The 14,825-nt window shown below is 43.8% G+C and overlaps 2 protein-coding genes across 2 annotated transcripts in view; one reads left to right on the forward strand and one right to left on the reverse strand.

Moving 5' to 3' along the window:
* The window catches only part of ARHGAP6 (Rho GTPase activating protein 6), a 2,190,479-nt gene that overhangs the window by 1,572,154 nt on the left and 603,500 nt on the right, over nucleotides 1-14,825 (reverse strand). The gene's annotated exons all lie outside the window — the stretch shown is intronic.
* AMELX (amelogenin X-linked) overlaps nucleotides 1-14,825 on the forward strand; it is a 132,900-nt gene that overhangs the window by 114,561 nt on the left and 3,514 nt on the right. Inside the window, exons 6-7 of the mRNA XM_069639188.1 lie at nucleotides 535-582; nucleotides 940-984. Of these exons, the coding sequence (XP_069495289.1) occupies nucleotides 535-582; nucleotides 940-984 (93 nt within the window). The remainder of the gene's footprint in view (nucleotides 1-534; nucleotides 583-939; nucleotides 985-14,825) is intronic.

Genomic DNA, 14,825 nt, shown 5'->3' on the forward strand with positions numbered 1-14,825 from the left:
ATAGATTAATATTTATAGTACATCATTTTATAAAAGTTTTACAGTGCATACACATTTGCAAAGAAGTTGCTGGTGGCACATAGGATCAGAGCGCATTATTTTACTATTTACAAGGGTTCTGAACCACGACGTACCATTCAATTGGTTAGTAAGAAGAAGTATTACAACACCTTGAAGCTGGATTAATCCGGCATAAAGTAACATATACAAACTTGATATTAGAATTATGGTGCACACCTTGAAATCAACACTACTACAAATTTGATATGAACAGAATTCTGAGGTTACTTGAGATCTCTCGCAGAAGGGATGTGACCAAGCAGTTTGGCTGGTCTGCCTCTTTTGGGGTGGCCCCAAGCCTGATTTGCATATTGTCTTCCCCCTTTCTGTTGGCGGGATGAAGAACGATGGTCTGGAGGTTTGACCAGAGGTGTGCCAGAAGTTAGGATTCATTCCAAACCTTCCAGCCGTCACCTCTTTTGTTTTGCATAATTTAAATGATGCATATCTACTTTTGTAATTTTCTGTTTGCAGCTACCGCCCCATCCCAACCACCCAGGCTACATCAACTTCAGCTATGAGGTAAACTACACCGTTTATGTTGTGCAAACTCTCTACCAGGCAGCACTCCTGCCCCATTACAAAGGGGGCGAGAGGTTTAGCACACTGCTTGAAAGTAGTTCTTGTATGTTTGATGAAAGAATAGACTTATAAACATAAGTATTTTTTTAGATAAATAATTTTGTAATTAATAGAAAGTCCAAAATAAATTATCAAGAAATAGTATGCTGGTTTTAATACAAACCACACAATCCAGGGTTTATTTTTGACCCAATACATATTTTGTCAAATAATTGACTAGGTTAAGAACGCACATTTAAACTTGTGATGGTATTGTGTGTTCAATGCAGCTAAACAAAGCTATTTGTTTCTCCAAAGGTGATGACCCCTTTGAAATGGTACCAGTCCATGATGAGACAACAGGTAGGTTATATAATCTGTCAATTACATTGCCACGCCTATGTCGAGCACAGAATTTTGCAATCTTCAGCTCACCAGAGGTTTTGAGCTATGGCTCCACTGAACCCTCAAGCATGGGTTTGCTATTTAGGGCTGATGGGATTTGTAGTCCAACACATATGGAGAGCTACAGGTTTCCGACTCATGCTCCACAACTACAAAAATAAATGAGCAGTTTTGCAGAGAACTACTTTTTCGCAGATATGTGGATTACCATCAATTACATTAATTCTACTCCAGTGTAATTGGATGTGGCATCCAAGTAAGCTACCAATCTAATTTCCAGTGGAGTAACTTTGCTGAAAATATTGGGGGGACATGACATCTGAAAAAAAAGGTGCCCCAGCCAAATGAATTGGGACAAAATGGTGTGCCATGAAAGTTGGGGGGGACAAACACCCCTGACCCCCCTAAAATTACGCCCATGCTAATTTCCACGCAATATTATTGCTTTCTGTGGAAAAAATGAAATGGTTTTAATAAAGGAATCAGTCCAACAGTTAAAAGGGATTGTAAATAAATGCATTACATATAAACCTGCTACTTTATTTTTAAAAAGACTGCCATCTCACAACTATGACATTTTTTCCACATGTACAGTACATCTATGTAACCGCTTCAAAACAAAGATCAATAAGTAGAGCTGAAAAGTGTGGGTGAAAATAGAATGACGAGGTAGAAAAAGCACAGTTTACGAAATGCTTAACCACGTAAAAGTAAAGTAAAGCGAAAAATTAAACAAGTTCCAAAATGTCCAACAACAAGGAAGAACTGAAATTCAGAAGCACAGGCATGGGGAGGGACACCGAGAAACAGCGTGTGGCCGTTAGCGGTGAGAGAAATAGAAGATATAAAATCAGGACATCAGAGAAGGTGCAATGTCGACCATGGTCTTCACCAATGATGGCAAGGCATTCCAGTAAAATAAGGTGATCCACATGACAAATACTAGGGATTCCCATATTTCGTCAATCACTTTGTAAATAAAACAAAGCCACCCTTGACATGCTTAGTCCTTAAATCGCCCAATAGAATATGTGGCAATGGATATATGATGGCTTGCCGCAGTTTAAGTGTTCAACTGTTATGTCCGGAACATTATGGTGTGTTAAATTCATATAGATCATCATTAGGTCATATCTTAACTGAGGTTATATAGAAGAGAAGAAACCGGGTATTGTCTTTGGTTTTTAATCTCTTTACTAAATGGAAATTCATTAGACTAAAGTCAAGTAACTTCAGGTTACAATGTAATGCTGTACTTTATTACGGGGACACCAAATGAGACATTTTGGTAACACATTGTTGTGGCTATTTACATAGTACAATATACATAATGCGGATGCCAGTTTCATACTGCGAGTTTATGAATGTAATAATGGGATTTATATAAGGGGGAATACAGAGAGAGCAGGACAGGAGGAGATGGACGGAGGGCATAAGAGGAAGAAATGTGCTATCAGAAGCTCAAATGGTGATGAGGATTGTAACAGGTTATTGAGAGGTCACCCTCACCATAGGAAGTTCCTTCCCTCCCCAAGCTAAGTGTCACACAATAAACGGTTAATGTTGATTCATTTTATTCATCCCTATCTCCAATTCATCTAATACCCCTTGGATCCCTGCCCCTGAGCTACCAATGAGCCATGAACCAGGACGGTGTAAAATATATTTATGTTTATTTGAATTAGATGTTAAGAAAATCACACTAAAATATCAAACACTACTTTATCCATGGCACAACATATTAAACTTCCCTCAACATAAATAAATCACACAAGAGGGATGAAAAAAACACAAATCTCAATTCTTTACTTTCTACCAATTTCACTTCTAGAAATAATTAAACTGATCAACAAACAAAAAACAATTACAAATGTATTGCTGTGCAATTTCGATTTTCCTGCGTGCTTAAAAAGGTTAGCAGTACGGTTTATAGATTGGTACACATACATATAGCAATTTTTATCTCACCCACACTTTTGGTTTAAAATAACAGGGTGATTTAGCGGTTTGTTTTTCAGACACCCCCATACTTTGATCTGGGTTGGGGAAGTCTAACAAAAAAGATGTGAATGATTTGGGAATTTTGGATTTCAGACCCCTCCCCCTCCACTTAAAGGCCTGTGTTGGAGAAAATTGAAGTTATGGGATTTTTTTAGTTTAGAGACCAAGACACACCTCTTCCTAAAGAAGTCAGGGTCAACAGGACAAATGGGATCACCCAATCAAATTACAGTCTATAGTTTTCAGCGCACACCGTGAATGAGCGCTGTTCCTTTTGAATTTTAACAAAAATCACCCTGTAGTGTCCCGCCAAGGGGAATTAAGTAAATTAATACATTAATATAGGGAATGGGTTAAAGGCCAGCATATTCCCCCACCTTCTGGTTACAAAGGGCTTACGTCTACTTACATTGAAAATCTCTGTTTAAAGTTCAGGACAGCCAGCTGCATGTTGGGACCTCTCCTGCTCTCCACCATAGGTATTTTGCTTGTGAAGCATAATCTACCTTACATTTTGTCAACACACTCACACCATGTCTTTTCCCTGAAATCTTTATGTTGGCAGGGGAACATTTTTCTCATGTCTTGCTTTAACTTGCAAACACACATGCAAAGCCGTTTGTGTCAGTGTTTAAAAATTCTGTTTTTCATGTGAAAAGGACCTTTGAATTTCTTCTTCCTTTGTGAATTAAAATGCTGTTTTTCCTTTCGTAATGACGGGTAGGCCTTTTTCACTTGGCCCTTCAGTTCCGTTCGTTTGGGGCCTTTGATTACACCCCATAAGGTGTAACTTGAAAAGCAGGCTAAACAGTTCCTTCCATGCAGGGAAAATTAGGCAGTGTGATGTGTGCTGGTATGCTGTTCCGAGTGTATACAGACCATATCACCATTGCACCCGACTCCCTACATTTGTTACCAGTCATAGAAAAAAATAATTTATGAGACACCCGTTATCAATCATTAATGTTTCACATATAAGGCCCACTTCTTAGACATCACTCTTCCTCCACCACTGTCATCTAAATGGATCACCATTATAAGGCATAGTGTGATGGTTGTGCCATTTTCGCCAGAGCAGCACACTGATGGGACTCCATGTCACAGTCCACACAAAAGTCTTGGAGCATCGCCTCTTCTTCTCAAAGGCAACTATGACTTTGCCTTCTTCCTTAGTGGCATCACTGCTAATTTCCTGTCTTTCGCTCCCATATGTTTTTCTCTAATGCCAAGTAACAAGTTTGTCCTACATTAAACATTGAACATTGGGAATAAAATGTTGCTGATTGTCAATGTTTAAATGTTGTGAAAACATTAATTAAATAACAATGCCACTGAGAATTGGACACATTGGGCTGTGCAGTAATAATACAATACTTCCTAATAGCGTTGCAGTATTAAAAGAAGATTTGTGAAAGAAAATCTGATCAATCCTATTTTTCACGAAGATGCATCAGATTATCAATATATTTTTGGTTTAGGGAATACAGTTTCCACTCATACCCACAAAATAAACTCCCAGAAAAGTCGAGGCATTAGCACACGTCACCTCAAGGTCAACGATCAAACTTCTTTTTAGAAAAGGTAAGGTTCACTCAAGTTCAGACAACACAAAAGAAACCACCAAAGGGCACCTCATGGCAAATGTGCTCCAACATCTCAGATAGCTTAATATTATTAGGAAGCAAGAACAAAACAGCCAGGTGTAGGTAGACCCAGGCCAGTATTAAACAAAACCCAAAATCATGGCACTGGGAAAGGGAACCATATGGTATTATATAGTTACCATTAAAGTGTTTGATTTTGTAGGTAGGAAATACAGAAAACAGGGTGAATATAGATTGTTTAAAGAACTAAGTTAATATGTTAAATAGTGAGAAATGGGATTAAATGCACATCTTAAAAAGAAGTACAAGAGGGTAAATTATATGGAACAGATGAACTAGTTACTCTTACCTTGTAACGTTCTTTCGATGGGATGTTCCTCCGACGTATTCCTTATCTTAGATATAAATCCTTCAGCTTTGCTGGCCTCGGAAAATTTTTTCGCCAGAGGGCGCTGCGCGTCGATGATCGCCGAGTCGATGACCCTCGACGGCCTCCGTGCCGACGTCGACGTCATCCTGCCTATAAAGGCCGCGCGCAGCGTCCGTTGCTCAGTTCCGTTTTGTAGTCCCCAGTAATGTTTTTGGATTAGACTAATCACCTTGAAGGAGCATAGGCTGCAAACCCACAGGAAGTCATACTGCGGGGATGGATGGGAGGGTCGATAAGGAATACGTCGGAGGAACATCCCATCGAAAGAACGTTACAAGGTAAGAGTAACTAGTTCTTCGAAGGGATTGTGTCCTCCGACGTATTCCTTATCTTAGATAGACTCCCATAGCAGTGGTATTGTGACTGGAGGCGGGAGTAATAAAAGTTATGTTACCCTTCCAGAATGGACAGAGTGTAACACAGCCTTGCCGAATCTAGTTTCTTGACTAGAGGAGGAATCCAGGCTATAGAATTTGGTAAATGTATGTGCGGACGACCATGTGGCAGCCGCACATATATCTCGAATTGGCACCCCTCTTTGAAGGGCTGAGGATGTTGCGATACCCCTGGTAGAATGAGCCCTTAGATTTTGAGGAGGCTCCTTTCCTGCCAATTTGTAGCACTCCAGAATGGCTAAAATAATCCATCTGGAGATGGTTTGTTTTGTTATTGGAAGGCCCAACTTATGTCCTGCATAACCTACAAAGAGTTGGTCTGCTTGTCTGATCTTAGCCAATCTGCTGATATAGAAGCTCAAGGCTCGCTTAGGGTCCAGCCTGTGCAGTCTCTCTTCCTCCTTCCCCGGATGAGGAGGAGGGTAGAAAGAAGGTAATATAATCTTCTGAGTGATGTGAAACTCCGAGACTACCTTCGGGAGGAAGTTAGGCTTCACCTGAAGAACAACTTTGTCCTTGTAAAAGATTGTATGTGGAGGTTTACACGATAAGGCTTGCAACTCGCTAACCCTTCTAGCAGATGTCAATGCTATTAGCAAAACAGTTTTGAGGGTGAGAAGCTTCAATGAACAAGAGTGTAGTGGTTCAAAAGGGGCACCCTTTAGGAAGTTTAAAATTAGGTTTAAATCCCATAAGGGAACTTGAAAAGGTTTCGGGGGATAAACATTAGTTAATCCTTTTAGGTATTGTATTACCAATGGAATTTTGAAGTATGAAGGCTCCTCTGCAGTGCGCTTAAAGATTGATAGCGCTGCGAGATAGCCCTTAATTGTGCCAACCTGTAGGCCTGAATTAGCCAGGTAAAGTAAGAATGACAACACCATAGGTGTACCACAAGAAAAGGGTTCAATATTCTTTTCTCTGCACCAGCTGCAAAATTTGTTCCAACGGCAGCGGTATAGAGTTTTAGTTGCCGGCCTTCTGGCCGAAAGCAACACCTCCATAACATCATCCGGAAGGTCCCAATCCTTGTACCTCAACCTTTCAGACACCAAGCGTGAAGGTTGAGGGTCTTGATGGCTGGATGGAGAACCTGACCTTCCTTCTGCGAGAGAAGATCCTCTCTGTATGGCAGTCGAATTGGAGGGCAGATGGACATGTCTAGAAGGTCCGGGTACCACGTTCTCCTGGCCCAATCCGGGGCAATTAGGATCATGGTCTTCCGAAACCTTCTCAACCTCCTGATCATTTGAGGAATGACAGGGACCGGAGGGAACGCGTACAGAAGTGGGAACTCCCAGTCCACTACGAACGCATCTCCTAGAGCTCCTCTCGGGGGAAATTCCCTTGAGCAAAATCTGTCGCACTTCCTGTTGATACTGGTGGCGAACAGATCCACTTGAGGGGTTCCCCAAAGGGCGAAGATCTCTTGAAGGACTTCCTGAGCTATCTCCCACTCGTGAGAGACTGTGCTCTGCCTGCTCAGAGCGTCCGCTGTCAAGTTCTTCTCTCCGGCTAGGTGAATTGCCGATAGAGAGATTCCTTCCTGAATTGCCCAAAACCAGAGCTGCATCGCCTCTCTGCACAGTGGTAGTGAGCCTACGCCTCCTCTTTTGTTGAGGTAGTGCATGGCCACTGTATTGTCCGTCATTATTAGGACGTTTCTTCCCCGTACAGACGGCAGAAAAGCCTTCAGCGCTAGTCTGATGGCTCTCAGCTCCAACAGGTTGATATGTAGTCTGGACTCCGATGGAGACCAACGACCGCTGATGGTCAAGTCGTTGGCGTGAGCTCCCCACCCCGTGAGTGAGGCATCCGTGACTACTGTTATCTCCGGCCATGGTTGCCAAAACATTTCTCCTTTCAGGATGTTCTCCCGACAGGCCCACCACTGAAGGTCTCGGGCTACTTTGACCGGGATCCGAAGGAGATCTGTCATCCTTCCTGAGAACTGTGACCACTGAGTTCTCAGTGCCCACTGGAGGGATCTCATTCTCAGGCGAGCCTCCGGCACGAGGAATATGCAGGATGCCATGAGGCCTAGCAACCTCAGAAAGTCGTAGGCTGGGAGATATTGGGCATTCTGAAATCTGATGACCATCTGCAGAATATCTCGAGCCCTCACCTCTGGTGGCAAGGCTTTTCCCAGGGAAGTGTCCAGGACTGCTCCAATGAATTGGAGTCTCTGTGATGGTATCATCTGTGACTTCTTTAAATTGAGGGAGAAGCCCAGCTTGTGAAGGAAGTGGCAAACATAATCTAGTTGTCTCTGAGCCTGTTCCGAAGATACAGTTCTGATCAACCAATCGTCTAGGTAAGGGTAGACATGAATCCCTTCCCTCCTTAGACTTGCAGCCACAACCGACATTAGCTTGGTAAAGACCCTCGGGGCGGAGGTTAGCCCAAATGGCAGAACTCGAAATTGATAATGAGAGCTGCCAATTGCGAACCTCAGGTATCTCCTGTGCCTGGGATGGATCGGCACATGGAAATAAGCGTCCTGGAGGTCTAGAGATACCAACCAGTCCTGAAGCTGGAGGGCCTGAAGGATCTGAGAGAGAGTCACCATCTTGAACTTGTCCTTTCGGAGGAATTTGTTCAATTCCCGTAAGTCTAAGATGGGTCTCAGTCCTCCGTCCTTCTTCGGTATTATGAAGTAGGGGGAGTACCAACCCTTGTTCCTTTCCGCTACAGGTACCAGTTCTATGGCACCTTTCTCTAGCAGGTCTAAAACCTCCTGCAAGAGGAGCGGATCTGGAAGCTTCAAAGGGTTGTTCCCCGGTGGATGACTCTGAGGGATATGTAGGAAGGGCAGGCAATAACCTTGGGCTACTGTCTCCAGAGCCCAAGCATCTGACGTAATAGCCTGCCATTCCGTCAGATGGTGAGTTAACCTGCCCCCTACTGGTGTTCTGTGAGGGGAGACCTCAGAGTGGTTTTGAAGCGGCTGATGCAGTTGCCGAAGGTAAAGTGGCTCCTGCTCCTGCGGGTGCGGCTTTCTTTCCCCTACCCCGTCCACCACGGGTAAATCTTCCTTGGCCTCTTTGAGCCGGTCGTCCCCTGCCCCTTCCATATGAGGAATAGTAACGAAAGGACCGTCCTCTCCACGATGATCCCGAAGGACGAAAGGTATTCTGACGGATAGCAGCTCCCAATGACTTGGCTGCTGCCTTGGACGTTTGCAGTTTCTCCAAACTGTCATCCGCCTTCTTTCCAAAGAGGGTAGAACCGTCAAAGGGCATATTCAAAAGCCTGGTCTGCACGTCAGAGGCAAAACCAGACTTCCTCAACCACGCATGCCTGCGGATTGTGGTACTTGCCGCCATGGCCCTGCTGATACTGTCAGCAGAATCTAGGCCAGTTTGTAGGGTCTCGCACATCGCATCTTTACCATCCCTGATGATGTTTAAAAATGCGTCCCTTTCCTCTCCTTCTTGGAGGCAGTCAGCCGCTGATGAAGCGCACTCCCAAAGGGTGTGGCTGAACCTAGCGAGCGTACAGGTCGCGTTAATAGACTTTAACGCCATGCTACAGGCAGAAAAAAACCTTCTTAGCCATGGCATCATATTTTTTGTCATCCCTATCCTGCGGAGCAGTGGGGTATGCAGATGTGCTGCCTGATGAGGTTGCAGCCTGTACAACCAAGCTCTCAGGAGTAGGGTGTTTTGACAAATATTCAGGGTCAGAACTAGCCACCCTGTATTTTGTTGACAGTTTTTTATTTACTGCCGGGATAATTTCTGGCGTTTCCCAGTTTGTCAAAATCCTTCTCTGTAGAGCAGAGTGAAATGGAACCACAGGATCCTCCTGTGGGCCCTTGTCCAGTATGTCAGTGAGGTCATCCTGCTGAAAGGCAGGAGAAGGTGCAGACCAACCCATAAATTCTATGATTCTAGACATCAGAGCTCTATATGGAGTCTCCGCATGTTCTCCTGGGTCTGGTTTGATAAATTCTGCTTCAGGAGAAGTGTCCAAGCCACTAGCTTCCTGAAGTGCATCCTGAAGATTTTTTAATCTTCCTTCCTCAGAGGCGAAAGTCTCTGGCTCTGGTGATGTGGTCCTCTGTAAATCAATATCTTGGTCTGAATCCTCCCTTTCCTCAAAAATCGAGGTTAAAGGGGGATACATTGGTTTTTGGAATGGTATAAACCCCATTTCCAATGCAGAAGGAGCCATCATCACAGGCCTTGAAAACGTCGATGTCGTCGACACCGACGTGAAAGTACTCGAAGGCGCCGTGAAAAGCGTCGAGAAATGTGTACTAGGCCTCGAAGAACTCGAAAGGATCGGAGTCTTGCTCGAGAACGACGTCGACGTTCTCGGCGTCGAGTCGGAGGTCTTTTGTCTAACCGTTGGCTGTGGAGTAGCCGTGGTTCTTTCCTTCACCGGCGTCGATATCGGCGTCGACGTCGGCGTCGACTCGATCGACTGATGCGCCGATGAATCCTTCGACAACGGCGTCGATGGCGCCGACCTCTGTTTCGAAGGAGTTTTCGACGATGGCGTCGATGATGCTTTATCTCCCGATGGCTCGAGGCGCTTTCGGGTTGACTTTTCCGCCGGGTACTGCGACTCGCGGCGTTTAGATTTTTTGGGTTTTTTACCCGGGGTATCACCCTCAGCTGTCTTCGAGGGGGACGAGGCCGCTTTCTCGAAGACGCTTAGCATCTTTTTCCTGAATTCCTCCCACTCAGCTTGCGAGCTGCGTTTTGTGGGGCAATGAACTCTCTCAGGAGAACTCGACGAAGATGACGAAGGGGATCTCCTACGTCTCTTCTTCGAGTGTCTCGATGTCGACGAGTGGTGGGAGCCACTTCGTGATCTAGATCGAGAGTGTTTTTTATGGTGAGGAGACGAACGTCTCGACTCTACCGAAGAAGCTTTCGAGGAAGTTAAAGTTGACCTACCTCTCTCGAGCTTCCCCCTACGCTCCTTCAAGGCTTTCGCCGTCATGGAAAGGCATTCCTCACACTCCGAACTCTGGTGCGTGATTCCCAGACACCACAAACAGACCCTGTGAGGGTCCGTCAACGACATTTTCTTCCCGCAGTCTCGGCACTTTTTGAAACCGGACCGAGGGGTCGTCGGGTCGGAGGAGGATGCCATCGATATCGAGGTAAATAGTAGTTATTATATACGTTATCTTTGACGAGAACTGAGCAACGGTGTTCCGAGGCACAACGAAGCGCGGAAAAACGGAACTGAGCAACGGACGCTGCGCGCGGCCTTTATAGGCAGGATGACGTCGACGTCGGCACGGAGGCCGTCGAGGGTCATCGACTCGGCGATCATCGACGCGCAGCGCCCTCTGGCGAAAAAATTTTCCGAGGCCAGCAAAGCTGAAGGATTTATATCTAAGATAAGGAATACGTCGGAGGACACAATCCCTTCGAAGAATATTTAGCTCATAACAAGGTTTTTGTAGCTAAATAGGCATGGTTGGAGTTGGAAGTCGCCAACTATAGGGTGACATGGCCAAACAGGATGATAAGCTAGTGCATGAACATAAGCAGAACATAATGGCGAGTCATCAAAAAAATATACACAATCCATAGGAGAGGATAGACTCAAAGGGGGAGGTTACATTAAAAGGTGATGTGAGAAGAGATTTGAGTGTCAGACCACCAGACAAAAAATTAGACATGGAAGAGCTAGGGCCTCATTACGACTCAGGCGGTAAGGGGTTTACGGCGGCGTAAACAGCGCCGACCCTTACCGCCTGATTCCGAGGTCCCTTAGCGCCATGGAGGTTTTAACACCTGCTTTTAGCAGGTGTTAAAATCCATGGCGCTAAGGGACCTTGATGTTAATTACGCCACCGTAATTTACGGTGGCGTAATTAACGCCTTCCCCACTCCCATTATGCCCTATGGGGCAAAAATGGGAATGGGGAAGGGTAAATGGGGATTGGGGACTTACCGCCCCGCCAACCTCGGAATGGGGCGTTAAGTCCGCCAACCACCATGGCGTAAACTTAGTTTACGCCATGGTGGTAAAGGTACGACCCAGGCGGTAACTTACCGCCTGGGTCGTAATGAGGCCCCTAGACTGCTTTTGCAAAATTCTAGTACACGGGTAACTAGAAAATTATGAGACTTTTCAATTTAAAAGGCATTGCCAACCCATCCGACACCAAAGGACAGACAGCTTGCACCAGTGACCACAAATTTCTCAAGATGGTCAAGCAAGCATATACCACCAGTCTCTCAATATATAGTCAAAATTTCACTGTAATCTGACACATAGGTCAAAAAGCAACACACCGTTTCAATCTTTCACTACTGGCTGGCAAGGTATTTCGGGGATGTAGACCACTAGAAGCCAAACAACCACCTGCCAACTACAGCAATGCACAATGGTTAAATTCCCTACCTGCAATGGCCAAAATCCTAAATGTGAAAAAGCAGACCTGTGACCATCTCACTAAACAGCCTGGGATTATTGCAAGCTGATAAGTATACTTTCCCAATAAAACAGGAAAAAGGAAACTATAGTCTAGACAGATTATCTAAATGCAAATCACTTAACAAGAATTATTCAAAATAACGAATGAACTTTAGGCTCCACAGCACTAAGTGGCTAAAGTCAACCATCACAGTAGCTATGCAACCAACATGATATATACACTTGCACAACAAGACTACCAAGAGAACTGTAATCACCCCCATCATCTGCAGTTTCCACTGTGGAAAATGTGTCCAAACGATTGGACTATCTCCTCATCACATATGACATCATTTTACCCACAATGTTGAAACAGCAGGTGTGTGAATTCCTGCTCACCACACTTATTTAATTTACACATAGAAAAACCTTGACTTTGTGAATCAGTCAGTCCATTGCTCTATCTTCAAGAGCAAACTGAAGACACTTTTGTAAAATGCACAAATACTCACTGCTTACCTTCTAGAAATCACAGCAGTAGCTTAAATCCAAGCCTTTTGCAAAGAATATCTTGGGCCTGCATTAACAAGATAGCCTCCCAAAAGTACCACAAAATTGGCAATTCTGTCAGTTTTGCATTTAATCAGTCTATGCGAAACCTTCGATAGGGTGTCTGAAATGGCAATTTGTGGCATTTGGAACGTAATCCACTTTTGATACTATAACATGAAAATGTTCAAAGGCTGCATGTTGGTCAATAAAAAGGAGCAATACAAAAAGCTGCTTATCAGCAATAAACAGCTATGTAAAGTCAAACAGACTAAAGTGGAATGCAAAGGATGTGAAAACTAAAAACCTGGGATTCATCTACATGCCATCTTTAGCCAAGTGTATTTTTCACCATTCATAACCGATAGATTTTTACATTCTTGACATATGCTCATCAAATAATTATTGAACTAGTTCGATCCAGACTACTCTGTGCCAAAAGCCTGCTATCTCATCCCTGCCTCCTTCCCATCTCTTCTTTATCTGAGTCTTAAAAAAAATAAAAGCCACCCAACCCTTGTATTTTAAATCTGCAGACCACATTAGACACTGTTTTTCTTTGCCCTGGCCATCGCCGGCTAGCCACATTGAAGATGAAACATTGTGTATTGTACATTAAATTTAGAGAAACCCCCAGATTTACCTTAAAAATTCGAACTTTGTGATAATGCACCTCTATTAACCAACTCTTAAAAAGTTTCAAGCCAACACATTTTCTCCCTTCTGGGACAAAACATCCTAAGAGCCATCTGTGAAATTAGAAAAGTTGCCCTTTCCAGGAAGACATTAAAAATAATGCTTTTATCCAAATACTTAACTTTGGAATCCCAGATACTTTTCACCAGTGCATGCACATCATGCATTTGAAGAGGCCACTTTCTAGAAAACAAGCACTTTACAAAACTGAAATGCAAAGGGGGCCAAATTAAAGCTAACTGCAGCCCCATCTCATTGATTTGTACCAGTGTGCCTAATAAATCACCCCCGTGTTTTTGTTGACGAAAATGCATCTGAAATTAATTAAAATGTGATTGGGTATCAATTTTTAGGTTTGTGCTGTCAGAATACAAACAGCTTCACAGGCTTCATAATATTGTTTGACCTCTACTATCTTGACCTTTGGAAGTAAACCTAAACTAAATAGTCTGAGAACACTGCCCCACGGGCATATCTGGCAAATTGGGAACCGTGCCCCTGATCTTGTGGACAGATATCTGGCTTATGTGCACTAACATATATGTTCAGTGGGGAGTGTGGATTCATAGGGGGGCAGTGTTTTCAAATGCCACTCTTATATCAATTAAGGGCGCACATTATTGGGTATACAATGTACAGAGTGCATTGATGTATGGTGAAAGGGCAGCTAGGTTTAGCCCGTATCCCAGCGGTTTTAAAGTGTTTCCTGTTCAAGCCCTCAGGCCCACATGTCTTCGTAAGGTCAGGTAGGTTTCGGAAATATTAAATGTTTACATTTTAAGAAGTGCCAGAACACAATGGTTTTGTTGACGGTACATTGATGAGGAAGATAGAGAAGATGCTGTGAGAAAGGATCCAATTTATAATGTAGGACAGTCACATTGCAGGCAACATAGGCTGAACGCAACAGATGCAAGTGCCCGCACTCAGCTTATCCAAATTCCACTCGCTGCAGTGTTGCCTCCCTTCACAATAACCGTTTCTCACCTACCACTTGCTCTCTGCGTTCAGCAATTCCTGCTCATCTGGCCAATGCATTATAAATGTTTCCCTCCTCCATTGTAGGGGGTACATGAGTGTTGTTCATTGGCATGTAACAATGCTTGTTGCCACTAGTGGTCTGTTCTGAGTGGCCCCTGCCCATATCTCCAATCTCACGCTTTGCATTGTGAGGTGGGGGTGCAGACTCATACTACAACCCCTGCTCCTCTTGGGTTCTTATGGAAAAAAGGCCAACCGCCTTGTGTCTTGCTGAGCGGTAACAGTTAACCCGATCTGGCATGAACGCCTAAATAAAGAGAAAAGAAAGATCAATTTTGGTAGCTGGAGTTAATGAATGAACGGACGAATTGGTATCGCAAAACCAAAAAAAGGAAACTAGTAGAGCACAAGGATGTACAATGTCAATTCATAAAGGAAATTTGATAATGTAAGCAAACATATAGATATGGAGGAGTTCAGAACTAAAATATCCCCGAAAAAAGATGTCAGGTTTTTGATCACTATTAGGCAATGAGATTCTGAATAAAGATGGGTTGCATTTTTGGATGAAGAAGAGAAAAAAAGTTCCTAGCAGGACAAATGCCTGAAGTTAGCCTTTTTTCTCTAATGTTTGCTGCCTTTACAAATACTATCTGGGAGGAACTTGGGAGGTGATGTGGGCCATTGCTGCAGTGTTTCATCAAAATGGCTGAATGTTTTAGGAGGAAGTTGACAGTGGGCAAATTAAAATATTTTGAC

Source organism: Ambystoma mexicanum, chromosome 7q (assembly GCF_040938575.1).
Source record: "Ambystoma mexicanum isolate Mex_15411 chromosome 7q, UKY_AmexF1_1, whole genome shotgun sequence".
Taxonomy (NCBI): domain Eukaryota; kingdom Metazoa; phylum Chordata; class Amphibia; order Caudata; family Ambystomatidae; genus Ambystoma; species Ambystoma mexicanum.